We start from the raw sequence: 12,741 nt of genomic DNA, 5'->3' as shown, positions 1-12,741 counted from the left end.
GCCAATATTTTGACGGTTTTAATCGGGTGCTCATGATTATTTATCACAATATTCTGTTCGTTTTCTCCATCTGCTCCTGTTTATTCCTGCCAATATTTTGTTCGGTTCTCCAATTTCATCTTGTCATTCATGGCAATGCTTCTGTTGGTTTTCCCTATGTGCTCCTTGTTATTCCTGGCGAGAAATTGGTTGATGTTCTCCGAGTAGTTCTGGTTGTTTCTGAGAAAAAATCACATGATTTTTTTTTACTTAATGAGAAAGAAATGTTATTCAAAGTTATATTTCATTAGTGAAATTATGTTAATAAAACTGCACTTACAATAATATTATCAGGTGGAAATCAAACAAAATAATTTATCAGTAATGTTTTTCTGCCTTAAGATGGCTGAGAATCACTATCAACAAGGCGAACCTAATTTATTCTCCTTGGCGTCTAGTAAGCCCACCTTCTCTTGCGATCGAGAGTGAGCATCCCGCATTCCACATGCAAGAGCATGTGTCTGTACATCATGACAAACTAAGAGATTCACTCAATGGACTATTACTATGGCTTGATACAAAGGAGAAACTTTGACATGTAAGACGAATTACCTTTTCCTTGATGTCTAGTGAAGCCCTTCTTCTCTTGCGATCGTGAATGAGTATCCCGCATCACACTAGAAAGAGCGACTGCCTGTACAACACAGTATGAGACGCTAACTGTTGCAAGAATCGGAACTTCTTGGAAAATGTTGCGTGAGATAAATTAACTCTCGCTGCTGAATGGAACTATTGTAGCCAGTTGCAACCTTGTAGACTATTATCATCATAGCCACGTAAACTTGTATCTTGTAGTCTTATAGTCATGTAGCCTCATAATCTCGTAGTTTCCTAGCCAAGTCACCTTATAGCCAAATGTTTCTGAAGCAGTTAGGGCTAAGGGAGCTGGAGCCAAAGAATGTTGGAACCAATGGATTTTGTAGCCAAAGACTGCAAAGGAAGCATTGTAGCCTACCATAAATTGGCAATCGCATGCGACTGAGTTGAATGTTCGTGAAAATGTAAATTATTTCCGTTAAATGTAATTAGTCAAGCCAGTATTATTATATCTAAATGATAATATCGTATTACTGTGACTAGATAGTATCCCTCTAACGAGATCGTTGCCCTGTAGAGAGATCGTATACCTACGATGATATCGTATCCGTTGGATAAGATCGTATCCGAACAAGTTGGATTTTCAAACAAATGTGTGTCCTATTCGTTAAATGTGAATCCTTTTTTCAATGTCCTTCAAATTGTGCTTCCTTTTTTTGTGGTTCCGGTTGTGCTTTCTTTTCGCTAAAAATGATTCCAAATTTGTTTTCTTTGTACTGATTTAGCTTCAAAATGAGCTTAATTTTCTTTAAGTTAATGTGCTTCTTTTTTTCGAATGTGCTTACTTATCTAAAAGTTGCTTCCAAACGTGCTTCCTTTATTGTCGTATTTGCTTCATTTCTTAAATGTGCTTCCTTTTTTTTTGACAATTTTCATAAATTTCCATGAAAGTTATTCCTTTTTCGATGAATGTGCTTCCGATTATGCTTCCTTTTTTGATAATTTTTCCAATTTAATTTCCTTTTCGATGATTGTGCTTCCTTTTCTAGAATGTGCTTCCTTTTTGGACGAATGTGCTTCCAATTGTGCTTCTTCATCGTTTGCTGTGCATCCGATTGTGATTCCTTTTCGCTGATTGTTCCTCTGGTTGTGCTTTTTTTAAATTATGCTTCCAATTGTGCTTTATTCGTTGATTATTCATCGGATTGTGTTTTCTTTTCAATTGTATTTCCAAATGTGCTTCCTTTTCGTTTGTTGTGTTTCCGACTGTGCTTACTTTTATAAATGTGATTCCTAATGTCTTTACTCTTTTAAATGGGCTTCCAAATGTGCTTTATTTTTTTCGAACGTGGTTTTAAAAAGACTTAGGTCAGTCCATGATTTACCTCGTTACTCGTAGATGCCTGGTCTAAACACCTAACATTGTACAAGACCAGGTTGGAAGCTATTCCAAGTATCGAAAAATTAGTTTTTCATGCTAGGTACAGCTACAAAATATTTAATACGTAAACAGGTTTCTTGTATATAGCTGTTTTCCGTAGAGAGAATGATTAATTAACTCCATGAAAGGTTATGGGAAAATTTATTTTATCCTCTAGTTACTCCTATTACTGATCGAGAACCCAACCAAGGAAGGATAAATGATTGAAACATCATTATTTTAAGAAGTGATTTTTTGATAAATTATTAGAAATTCTTCTCAATTTCTAGGTTCATTATTATGAACCTACAATATGGTGGTCAGAATGCCATCATCAGCTTACTGGAGGCTGGCTTACTGGGAACATACCTACGCTGATTTTAGGATTTTTTGCTATATTTTATTGAATAACTTTTTTACCTACATGTCACTTTTTTTGCTTCGTCCAGGGATCAAACCTAGGACGGATATCGATTGAATCAGTCATAATTATTTTAATAAATATTTTTGATGCATTTAGGAACTTTCTCAAAATTCCTTGCTTAATAACTATGGATTTTCAAGACGGTGGCTTCTACTTACGACAAGATAGCGGACTACGCGGTAATAAATAGTACTGCCTTCTAGCAGAAAAAATTCAACTACTATAGCAACAATGCACTATAGCATATTATTTGTGTATTTCGTGGACTAGTGCTCCTTGTATCGATTAATGAAAACAAAATACCGTTTAATATATCATTGACTGCTTATTGGTGGCTGTTGGATGAGGAATTTAAGCCTCTTTTATGATTTTTTCGCCATTTTTTTAAAATATATTTTTTACGTGACATTATAATTTTTAATTCCGCAAGGACCAAACCAAGGGCAGAAATTGATCGAATAAATAATTATTTAAATAAGATAATTTCTTGATAAATGTTATAATTGAAACGGACAAGTCCGAGCGGCCCAGGTAGCGGCGGCCCAGGTAGAGGCGGGGCAGGTAGTGGCGGGCCAGGTAGTGGCGGGCCAGGTAGTGGCGGGCCAGGCGGTGCCGGGCCAGGCGGTGCCGGGCCAGGCGGTGGCGGGCCAGGCGGTGGCGGGCCAGGCGGTGCCGGGCCAGGCGGTGCCAGGCCAGGCGGTGCCGGGCCAGGCGGTGCAGGGCCAGGCGGTGGCGGGCCAGGCGGTGGCGGGCCAGGCGGTGGCGGGCCAGGCGGTGGCGGGCCAGGCGGTGGCGGGCTAGGCGGTGGCGGGCCAGGCGGTGGCGGGCCAGGCGGTGGCGGGCCAGGCGGTGGCGGGCCAGGCGGTGGCGGGCCAGGCGGTGGCGGGCCAGGCGGTGGCGGGCCAGGCGGTGGCGGGCCAGGCGGTGGCGGGCCAGGCGGTGGCGGGCCAGGCGGTGGCGGGCCAGGCGGTGGCGGGCCAGGCGGTGGCGGGCCAGGCGGTGGCGGGCCAGGCGGTGGCGGGCCAGGCGGTGGCGGGCCAGTCGGTGGCGGGCCAGTCGGTGGCGGGCCAGGCGGTGGCGGGCCAGGCGGTGGCGGGCCAGGCGGTGGCGGGCCAGGCGGTGGCGGGCCAGGCGGTGGCGGGCCAGGCGGTGGCGGGCCAGGCGGTGGCGGGCCAGGCGGTGGCGGGCCAGGCGGAGGCGGGCCAGGCGGTGGCGGGCCAGGCGGTGGCGGGCCAGGCGGTGGCGGGCCAGTCGGTGGCGGGCCAGTCGGTGGCGGGCCAGTCGGTGGCGGGCCAGTCGGTGGCGGGCCAGTCGGTGGCGGGCCAGTCGGTGGCGGGCCAGGCGGTGGCGGGCCAGGCGGTGGCGGGCCAGGCGGTGGCGGGCCAGGTAGTGGCGGGGCAGGTAGTGGCGGGGCAGGTAGTGGCGGGCCAGGTAGTGGCGGGCCAGGTAGTGGCGGGCCAGGTAGTGGCGGGCCAGGTAGTGGCGTTCCAGGTAGTGGCGGGCAAGGTAGTGGCGGGCCAGGTAGTGGCGGGCCAGGTAGTGGCGGGCCAGGTAGTGGCGGGCCAGGTAGTGGCGGGCCAGGTAGTGGCGGGCAAGGTACTGGCGGGCCAGGTAGTGGCGGCCAGGTAGTGGCGGGGCAGGTAGTGGCGGGCCAGGTAGTGGCGGGCCAGGTAGTGGCGGGCAAGGTAGTGGCGGGCAAGGTAGTGGCGGGCCAGGTAGTGGCGGGCCAGGTAGTGGCGGGCCAGGTAGTGGCGGGCCAGGTAGTGGCGGGCCAGGTAGTGGCGGGCCAGGTAGTGGCGGGGCAGGTAGTGGCGGGGCAGGTAGTGGCGGGGCAGGTAGTGGCGGGGCAGGTAGTGGCGGGGCAGGTAGTGGCGGGCCAGGTAGTGGCGGGGCAGGTAGTGGCGGGCCAGGTAGTGGCGGGCCAGGTAGTGGCGGGCCAGGTAGTGGCGGGCCAGGTAGTGGCGGGCCAGGTAGTGGCGGGCCAGGTAGTGGCGGGCCAGGTAGTGGCGGGCCAGGTAGTGGCGGGGCAGGTAGTGGCGGGGCAGGTAGTGGCGGGGCAGGTAGTGGCGGGGCAGGTAGTGGCGGGGCAGGTAGTGGCGGGCCAGGTAGTGGCGGGGCAGGTAGTGGCGGGCCAGGTAGTGGCGGGCCAGGTAGTGGCGGGCCAGGTAGTGGCGGGCCAGGTGGTGGCGGGCCAGGCGGTGGCGGGCCAGGCGGTGGCGGGCCAGGCGGTGGCGGGCCAGGCGGTGGCGGGCCAGGCGGTGGCGGGCCAGGCGGTGGCGGGCCAGGCGGTGGCGGGCCAGGCGGTGGCGGGCCAGGCGGTGGCGGGCCAGGCGGTGGCGGGCCAGGCGGTGGCGGGCCAGGCGGTGGCGGGCCAGGCGGTGGCGGGCCAGGCGGTGGCGGGCCAGGCGGTGGCGGGCCAGGCGGTGGCGGGCCAGGCGGTGGCGGGCCAGGTGGTGGCGGGCCAGGCGGTGGCGGGCCAGGTAGTGGCGGGCCAGGTAGTGGCGGGCCAGGTAGTGGCGGGCCAGGTAGTGGCGGGCCAGGTAGTGGCGGGGCAGGTAGTGGCGGGGCAGGTAGTGGCGGGCCAGGTAGTGGCGGGCCAGGTAGTGGCGGGCCAGGTTGTGGCGGGGCAGGTAGTGGCGGGCCAGGTAGTGGCGGGCCAGGTAGTGGCGGGGCAGGTAGTGGCGGGCCAGGTAGTGGCGGGCCAGGTAGTGGCGGGCCAGGTAGTGGCGGGCCAGGTAGTGGCGGGCCAGGTAGTGGCGGGCCAGGTAGTGGCGGCCCAGGTAGTGGCGGGGCAGGTAGTGGCGGCCCAGGTAGTGGCGGGGCAGGTAGTGGCGGGCCAGGTAGTGGCGGGCCAGGTAGTGGCGGGCCAGGTAGTGGCGGGCCAGGTAGTGGCGGGCCAGGTAGTGGCGGGCCAGGCGGTGGCGGGCCAGGCGGTGGCGGGCCAGGCGGTGGCGGGCCAGGCGGTGGCGGGCCAGGCGGTGGCGGGCCAGGCGGTGGCGGGCCAGGCGGTGGCGGACCAGGCGGTGGCGGGCCAGGCGGTGGCGGGCCAGGCGGTGGCGGGCCAGGCGGTGGCGGGCCAGGCGGTGGCGGGCCAGGCGGTGGCGGGCCAGGCGGTGGCGGGCCAGGCGGTGGCGGGCCAGGCGGTGGCGGGCAAGGCGGTGGCGGGCCAGGTGGTGGCGGGCCAGGTAGTGGCGGGCAAGGTAGTGGCGGGCCAGGTAGTGGCGGGCCAGGTAGTGGCGGGCAAGGTAGTGGCGGGCCAGGTAGTGGCGGGCCAGGTAGTGGCGGGCCAGGTAGTGGCGGGCCAGGTAGTGGCGGGCCAGGTAGTGGCGGGCCAGGTAGTGGCGGGCCAGGTAGTGGCGGGCCAGGTAGTGGCGGGCAAGGTAGTGGCGGGCCAGGTAGTGGCGGGCCAGGTAGTGGCGGGCCAGGTTGTGGCGGGCCAGGTAGTGGCGGGCCAGGTAGTGGCGGGCCAGGTAGTGGCGGGCCAGGTTGTGGCGGGGCAGGTAGTGGCGGGCCAGGTAGTGGCGGGCCAGGTAGTGGCGGGCCAGGTAGTGGCGGGCCAGGTAATGGCGGGGCAGGTAGTGGCGGGCCAGGTAGTGGCGGGCCAGGTAGTGGCGGGCCAGGTAGTGGCGGGCCAGGTAGTGGCGTTCCAGGTAGTGGCGGGCCAGGTAGTGGCGGGCCAGGTAGTGGCGGGCCAGGTAGTGGCGGGGCAGGTAGTGGCGGGGCAGGTAGTGGCGGGGCAGGTAGTGGCGGGCCAGGTAGTGGCGGGCCAGGTAGTGGCGGGCCAGGTAGTGGCGGGCCAGGTAGTGGCGGGCCAGGTAGTGGCGGGCCAGGTAGTGGCGGGCCAGGTAGTGGCGGGCCAGGTAGTGGCGGGCCAGGTAGTGGCGGGCCAGGTAGTGGCGGGCCAGGTAGTGGCGGGCCAGGTAGTGGCGGGCCAGGTAGTGGCGGGCCAGGCGGTGGCGGGCCAGGCGGTGGCGGGCCAGGCGGTGGCGGGCCAGGCGGTGGCGGGCCAGGCGGTGGCGGGCCAGGCGGTGGCGGACCAGGCGGTGGCGGACCAGGCGGTGGCGGGCCAGGCGGTGGCGGGCCAGGCGGTGGCGGGCCAGGCGGTGGCGGGCCAGGCGGTGGCGGGCCAGGCGGTGGCGGGCCAGGTAGTGGCGGGCCAGGTAGTGGCGGGCCAGGTAGTGGCGGGCCAGGTAGTGGCGGGCCAGGTAGTGGCGGGCCAGGTAGTGGCGGGCCAGGTAGTGGCGGGCCAGGTAGTGGTGGGCCAGGTAGTGGCGGGCCAGGTAGTGGCGGGCCAGGTAGTGGCGGCCAGGTAGTGGCGGCCAGGTAGTGGCGGGCCAGGTAGTGGCGGCCAGGTAGTGGCGGGCAGGTAGTGGCGGGCAGGTAGAGCGGGCCAGGTAGTGGCGGGCAGGTAGTGGCGGCCAGGTAGTGGCGGGCAGGTAGTGGCGGCCAGGTAGTGGCGGGCGAGGTGTCTCTGGGAAGTGGAGGCCGAAGGTCGCGGGGAACGGATGGTGGCGGAACCCCATAGTGGCTGTTGCTGGTTAGTTATCGTCGGGAAGCGCCGCTGGGGAGACGAAGGCCGACCCCGGGTGTACAGGAGCAGCCTGGGCTTCACAGCTGAAACCGGACACCACCACAGCTCCGGGGTGTCACCGTTAGCGGCGGCGCAAGTGAGGGCGTTCGCTGATTGGTCATCGTGCTGAGACCAGTGTGGGACCGAGGATCTGGCGACGTCTCAGCATGAAGAAACAGCCGCCACGCAACCCTTCGCCCCGGGCGCCCGGGAGAACTCCAAGTTGAAGGTGGGGACGGACCATTTAAAACACGTACCAGGCGTTAAGATCCAGAGGCCTAGTATTGTAAATTGAAAGGACCAATAGGGTGTAGGTTAGAACATGTTGTAAAGGAGTAATTTAATAACTGTACACAGCTGTAAGATATTTGTCTGTTCACCGTAATATGTTAATAAATCTGAAGGCTCAACCACTGTTTTGGGTGGTTTATTTAGCGTTGGTCAACACAGTAGGGCTTATAATTTTTACTGAATTTCTATCTAAATAATTACAGATTTTCAGAAATTCTGGATTCCAAGATGGCTAATGTAGTGGCATCAAAAATGACCACAGAGGTCCTGATCTTAAACCACGACCGGCGGAAATGTCCCTACATGGTCGATTCCTCACGATTGGTAAGCCATAAGTGAGTGGCCACCAAGCCATAGTTCCATAAGAAATAAATTGTGCAAGAAAACCTGTTTATACACTATTTCCGATAGGCACATTCTTTCTCTGTTTCACTGACCAATCGCTTGCGAATCAAACTAAGTACATAATCATGGTGTTTAACATATTAATTTTTTTAACTATCACTTAACATTTTGAAGCGATGTTCTCAATCTTTTTGAATTCCGATTTCTAAATTTATTTAACACATTAACTTTCACCGGAAAGTCTATTTTTCTTCTTCTGTGTTCTTACATTCCTATAAGATTTAATATTACCATTGCATTTTTTTTAAAACGTTTCGGCTTTCATCTTCAATTTCAACTAGCCGTCGTTACCTCATTCGAGAAGTGTTTTTACAAGGTCTATGTATCATTTAATATTTAAAAATAACAACTTGAAACCCCGACTTTAAAAGTATAGAAATGAAACATTAAGTCACTAAAAAAATTATGTTTTATACACAAAACTAATAAATGATAGTTTCCCTTTTATTTTAATAAGGAACTTATTGTTAAGTATGTATTTATTAAATGTTTTATAATTTTGAAGCCAATACTTAGTATAATATAAAAATTATAAACTTAAATTCTATAATGTTTGATAAATAAAGCATCCATTATTTATCGAAAACACACACAAACAAGAAACAACATAGCTACAGAGCTAAATACCGGACACTGGTAACTATGGCAACCACTCCGCCCGCGCTTCTAGCAACAGTTGTTTCCTGACTAGCATTCGTTTAAATTTAGTGACTATCAATAACAGTTATAGCGAACGTTTGAATTGAAACTACTTTGGACGCGATGAGATAAAAAGTTCAATGCCGATATTTAATACAACATTTTCATGGAAATATTTTGTCAAACGTTTCTTACGCCAACAGGGCAGAGAACAGGTATTTGGCCAAAGAGATATGAAGATAGCAGTAGTATGCATAATCACGTGTACAGAGTAATCGCGCTGTTATTTTTCTTGGAACCGAGTTCAAAATTATATAAAAACTAGATAATGCCCGGCATGCGTTGCAATGCCTCAATCATTTTTTTTTGTATTTTTTTAAACGTATACTAAGCATCTCTCTTTATCTATCTAATTCTCTATCTCTCTATGTATATCTCTATAACTCTCTCTATCTTTCTATTTATATCTCTATCTCTCTATATATCTTTCTAGCGGACCCGACAGGCATTGTCCTGCCCAAATGTACTTTATGTGAGATATGGATATGGCGGTAAGTATTTCTACGCTGGACATTTTGTATCTTCTCATTATACATACCCCTCCTCTTGGGCACGCCACTGCCGTTACCAAAAACCTTTCCCATGGTTACGCAGAAGGCAACAACAATGCAAAAGCCCGTTGTCATGGAGGCTAATTATCAACAATGCTTAGTTTTTTTTGCTTTTAAAGCGTGTATTTTTAGTTCTTCTTAACTCAGAATCGAGATAAAATATCCAATTGTGAATCTAAACCATCCTCAAATCCCCGTGAACTCACACACAAAATTTCATCAAAATCGCGTACAGACAGACAGAAAAAGTACTGTTTTATTATAGTAAGATAGATAGATTATTCTTACATGTTCGCATCCATGCAGTATATGAAAAATCAGCATGCATAGCCCCACACCTATAACTATACGTATATGTTGCCTACGACTTTTTCCGCATGGAATTTTGTATTATCTTGCACCATTTAGAAATTTAAACATTATAACATAACAGTTGATACAGTTGTAGTAGTTTTCTTATGTTCACAAATGATAATTTTTCTCACCTCTATTTCAGTCTTTGCAATAAAAATATGTTACTACCTAAATATTGAGTAAATATGTTTCTACTTTCAAATGTAATGACGGGAAGACACTTCATAAAATGTCTTTGTAAACCACATTTACTGTTTTTTTCCGTCTTGAGCTAGAATGTAAAGATTGTCTGCATTACTGACCCGCGAGCAAGCTACATACATTTCAGAGAGAGAGAGTGAGAGAAAGACACCTATTGAATGTCTATCCAACTAATTTTTTTATGAGAGCATATTTTCATTAAATAAATCATGAAATCATTCAACGATAAAAGCTGTTTATTTAATTAAGCGGACGGGTTCGCTCCAAGGAGAAAATTGTCGCGGCGAGACCTCGTGGACATAGAGAAATGACACACACTCACTATTTGTGTGGCTATGAAACATGATTTTTTTTCTGCAGTTTAAATTGTAATATACAAAAAGGGTATTGAAAATTGAAACAAATATGGCGACGCTATAAACTGTCAGGATCTATATTTTTTTCTTACTCTACTTAGTTCCTTACAATAGCAAAACTTAATGGCTTCTAATAATGCGTTGCAATTTTTGCTTTTAAAGCGTGTTTTTTTTTTTTTTTAGTTTTTCTTAACTCAGAATCGAGATAAAATATCCAATTGTGAATCTAAACCATCCTCGAATCCCCGTGAACTCACACACAAAATTTCATCAAAATCGGTCCAGCCGTCTAGGAGGAGTTCAGTGACATACACACGCACACAAGAAATATATATAAAGATTAAAAAATGCATTATAAACAATAAGTTATTACAATAAAAGAAAAAAATTATTAATTTTGTACATAAAACATTAATATTTTTCTTTTTAGTTAACTTAAGCTTCATTAAATTATTTTTAAGTTGGTTATTTATTTTTAAATTTTCTTTATTTTCATTGAAAATATAAAGAGAAACCAAAATTTCCTACGATTTAATTATTTTATTCCTGCTTCGGTCTTCGTAGTAAATAAAGGCAACCAATGAATTACCATGTATGTTTTCACATTCATTAACAAATGAAAAAAACAACTTCATTTATTTATTTATTTGTTTTATTTATAGAACTAGCTTACTAAATTTGACTGAATTTAAATATTTTTAATTTTCCCTTTTAATTACTTTGAAGCCAAAGCAACACTGCAGCCACGTTCTCGTCGAACGATTTTTGTGAAATCATGAAACACGTGTCCTAAACAAGTGTTTTTCAGGCTTCGCGCTTTGTTCAAAAAGTAATCAAGCTGGAACTGGTTGATTAGTTTTATTATTACTGCCACCCTTTTTTTTTTGTCTTCCCTGCTGGGAGCGAGCTTGCCTTCAAGCAGATGGCTCGTCCCTTTGAAAAGGCTTGTCACTCGCGCTTGAAAGGACTAGGGGAAGTTTGCCCGCTATGAGATGGCTCGTTGCGATGTCAAGCAAGGGACACGCACGCGCGTGTTTTGTTCGGCCAGCACAGTGTGCTAGCAGCGCGCCGCTGCGCTCGTACTAACCGCCTGCAGCACTACAGACGCCGCTCCACGGACCGCAGAACACTCGCGCTCTGGTAGACGCGCATCCCTGTGATTTGGCCAGTGGTGCACGCGAGAAACACAAACGTTCACTGGAAAATAAACCCACAGATAACAAAAAAATACAATTCTTTAAATCGGATTTAACCTTCCCGATTTCGGAAAACCTCAATAAATTATTGTTCTTACAGCTATCAAAAAAAATTCATTTCCTCTTCTCCTGACCTGAAAGTTTCCGAAAGGAGTTCATTAGCGGAAAGAAGATGAACTCCGAAGCGAAATTAATTATTTTTTTTAACTTTAGTGTTCAACAATGGAGCTAAGATAAAAGAAACTTTTCTTTCTTAGGAAAATATTTTTTTTTATCTTACTTTGTCTTAGTTCTTGTATGACTGTTACCTTCAAAATATTGTATATATTTATTTATATATGTATATATGTATAGTAAATGCACACCGACGTCTACAGGCCGTTAATTCAGAATTATCATAATCCAATTAATTAAGGAAAAATGGGTACAAATTCATTTTTATTAAGTTTTTATTAATGTTCAAAGTGATGAATTAAAATTATGTAGTATTTAAATATATGCATAAACAAAAGCCACAATTACATGATAAATGCAATGCTGGGAATTCCAAATCCTAGGCTGAAAAAAATTGACGTACTCCTATGACAAGAGTTCCGCGCACAGGGTAGCGTAAAGCCGATAACTGTCGAGGGGCGGGGCTATGAGAAGAGCGGATACAGCTGTTGCACCATTCTGAAAAACTTTCGGGAACAGAGTAATAATGTCGCCCTGCACTTAAACATATGTTACAATTCAACACCAAACCAGGTGCAAGATAGATAATGTTGAAACTAATGGTCATATGCCCATATTGCAGAAAAGCCTCATGCCAAAAGATGGAGTGGAAATAATGTGAAAAAATGACAAATACCACACTAAAAAACCACTAACCACCGGAAAAACAAATGAAAGTCCGTGTCTATATTGCGGGAAGAAACTCTGAACATTGTGGTAGCCGGCACTACACCCAGCATTTCATTGTTGGTAGTTTTTTTTTTTTGGGGGGGGGGGGGGGTGTTGATATGTTTGGCTAGTTGGTAGAACCACTTTACTCGCTGTTTGCTTTCAAATTATTACCAATTTTTGGTAGAATTTGAGAGGGGGGCGATATATTTCCCATTGGTACGCCCTTGACTACAATATAAATTTGAAATTTAACTGTTCTTAAAGTTATTCCTTAATTTAAAAAAAATGTTAGCAAATTTATGTCAGTTTGGTTACGTTACAACGTATTTAACAGCATACTACACCTGGTTCTTTACGATTGTTTTATTTAAATTTAATTTTATAATTTAACTTGAAGAATGAAAAATATGTGAATCACTACCATTTTAAAGTCATTTCTGATAAACTTATCTCATATATTACGTATGTATAATTTTCGTAGTTAAACTATTGACACTAATAAATTTTTGTGTTTTAATAACTTAAAGGTAACATTTCAATATTTATGAAATGCCTCTTTTTAATAGAAATCTTTTTTTTAACTTAAAAGGCACTTCATGTGTCATTTAAATACGTTCTACATATGTTAAATTTAATTTTTTTTATCATGAAATTATTTCTTTCTTCAATCATGCATAAAATAATATTGGGTGGTTAACCGAATACGACTTTTTGCATTTAATCCATATTGGTAATTTAAAATTATATTTTCTTTTAATTACTGGAAATACAAGCAAGTCTTCGGTCCTATGCCAGAAGTGAAATAAAAACTAC

The 12,741-nt window shown here is 48.3% G+C and overlaps 1 protein-coding gene across 1 annotated transcript in view; it reads left to right on the top strand.

The window, feature by feature from the left end:
* Positions 1-7,285, top strand: part of LOC134532207 (spidroin-2-like) — a 154,618-nt gene extending 147,333 nt beyond the window's left edge. The window contains exons 3-7 of the mRNA XM_063368627.1: positions 2,952-3,194; positions 3,237-3,851; positions 4,961-5,065; positions 6,356-6,565; positions 7,157-7,285. Of these exons, the coding sequence (XP_063224697.1) occupies positions 2,952-3,194; positions 3,237-3,851; positions 4,961-5,065; positions 6,356-6,565; positions 7,157-7,285 (1,302 nt within the window). The remainder of the gene's footprint in view (positions 1-2,951; positions 3,195-3,236; positions 3,852-4,960; positions 5,066-6,355; positions 6,566-7,156) is intronic.
* Positions 7,286-12,741: the final 5,456 nt, after the last annotated feature.

The sequence above is a fragment of the Bacillus rossius genome, chromosome 5 (genome assembly GCF_032445375.1).
Source record: "Bacillus rossius redtenbacheri isolate Brsri chromosome 5, Brsri_v3, whole genome shotgun sequence".
NCBI classification, from domain to species: Eukaryota; Metazoa; Arthropoda; class Insecta; order Phasmatodea; family Bacillidae; genus Bacillus; species Bacillus rossius.
Note: the sequence above shows the minus strand (reverse complement) of the source record. Positions and strands in the feature narration are given on the sequence as shown.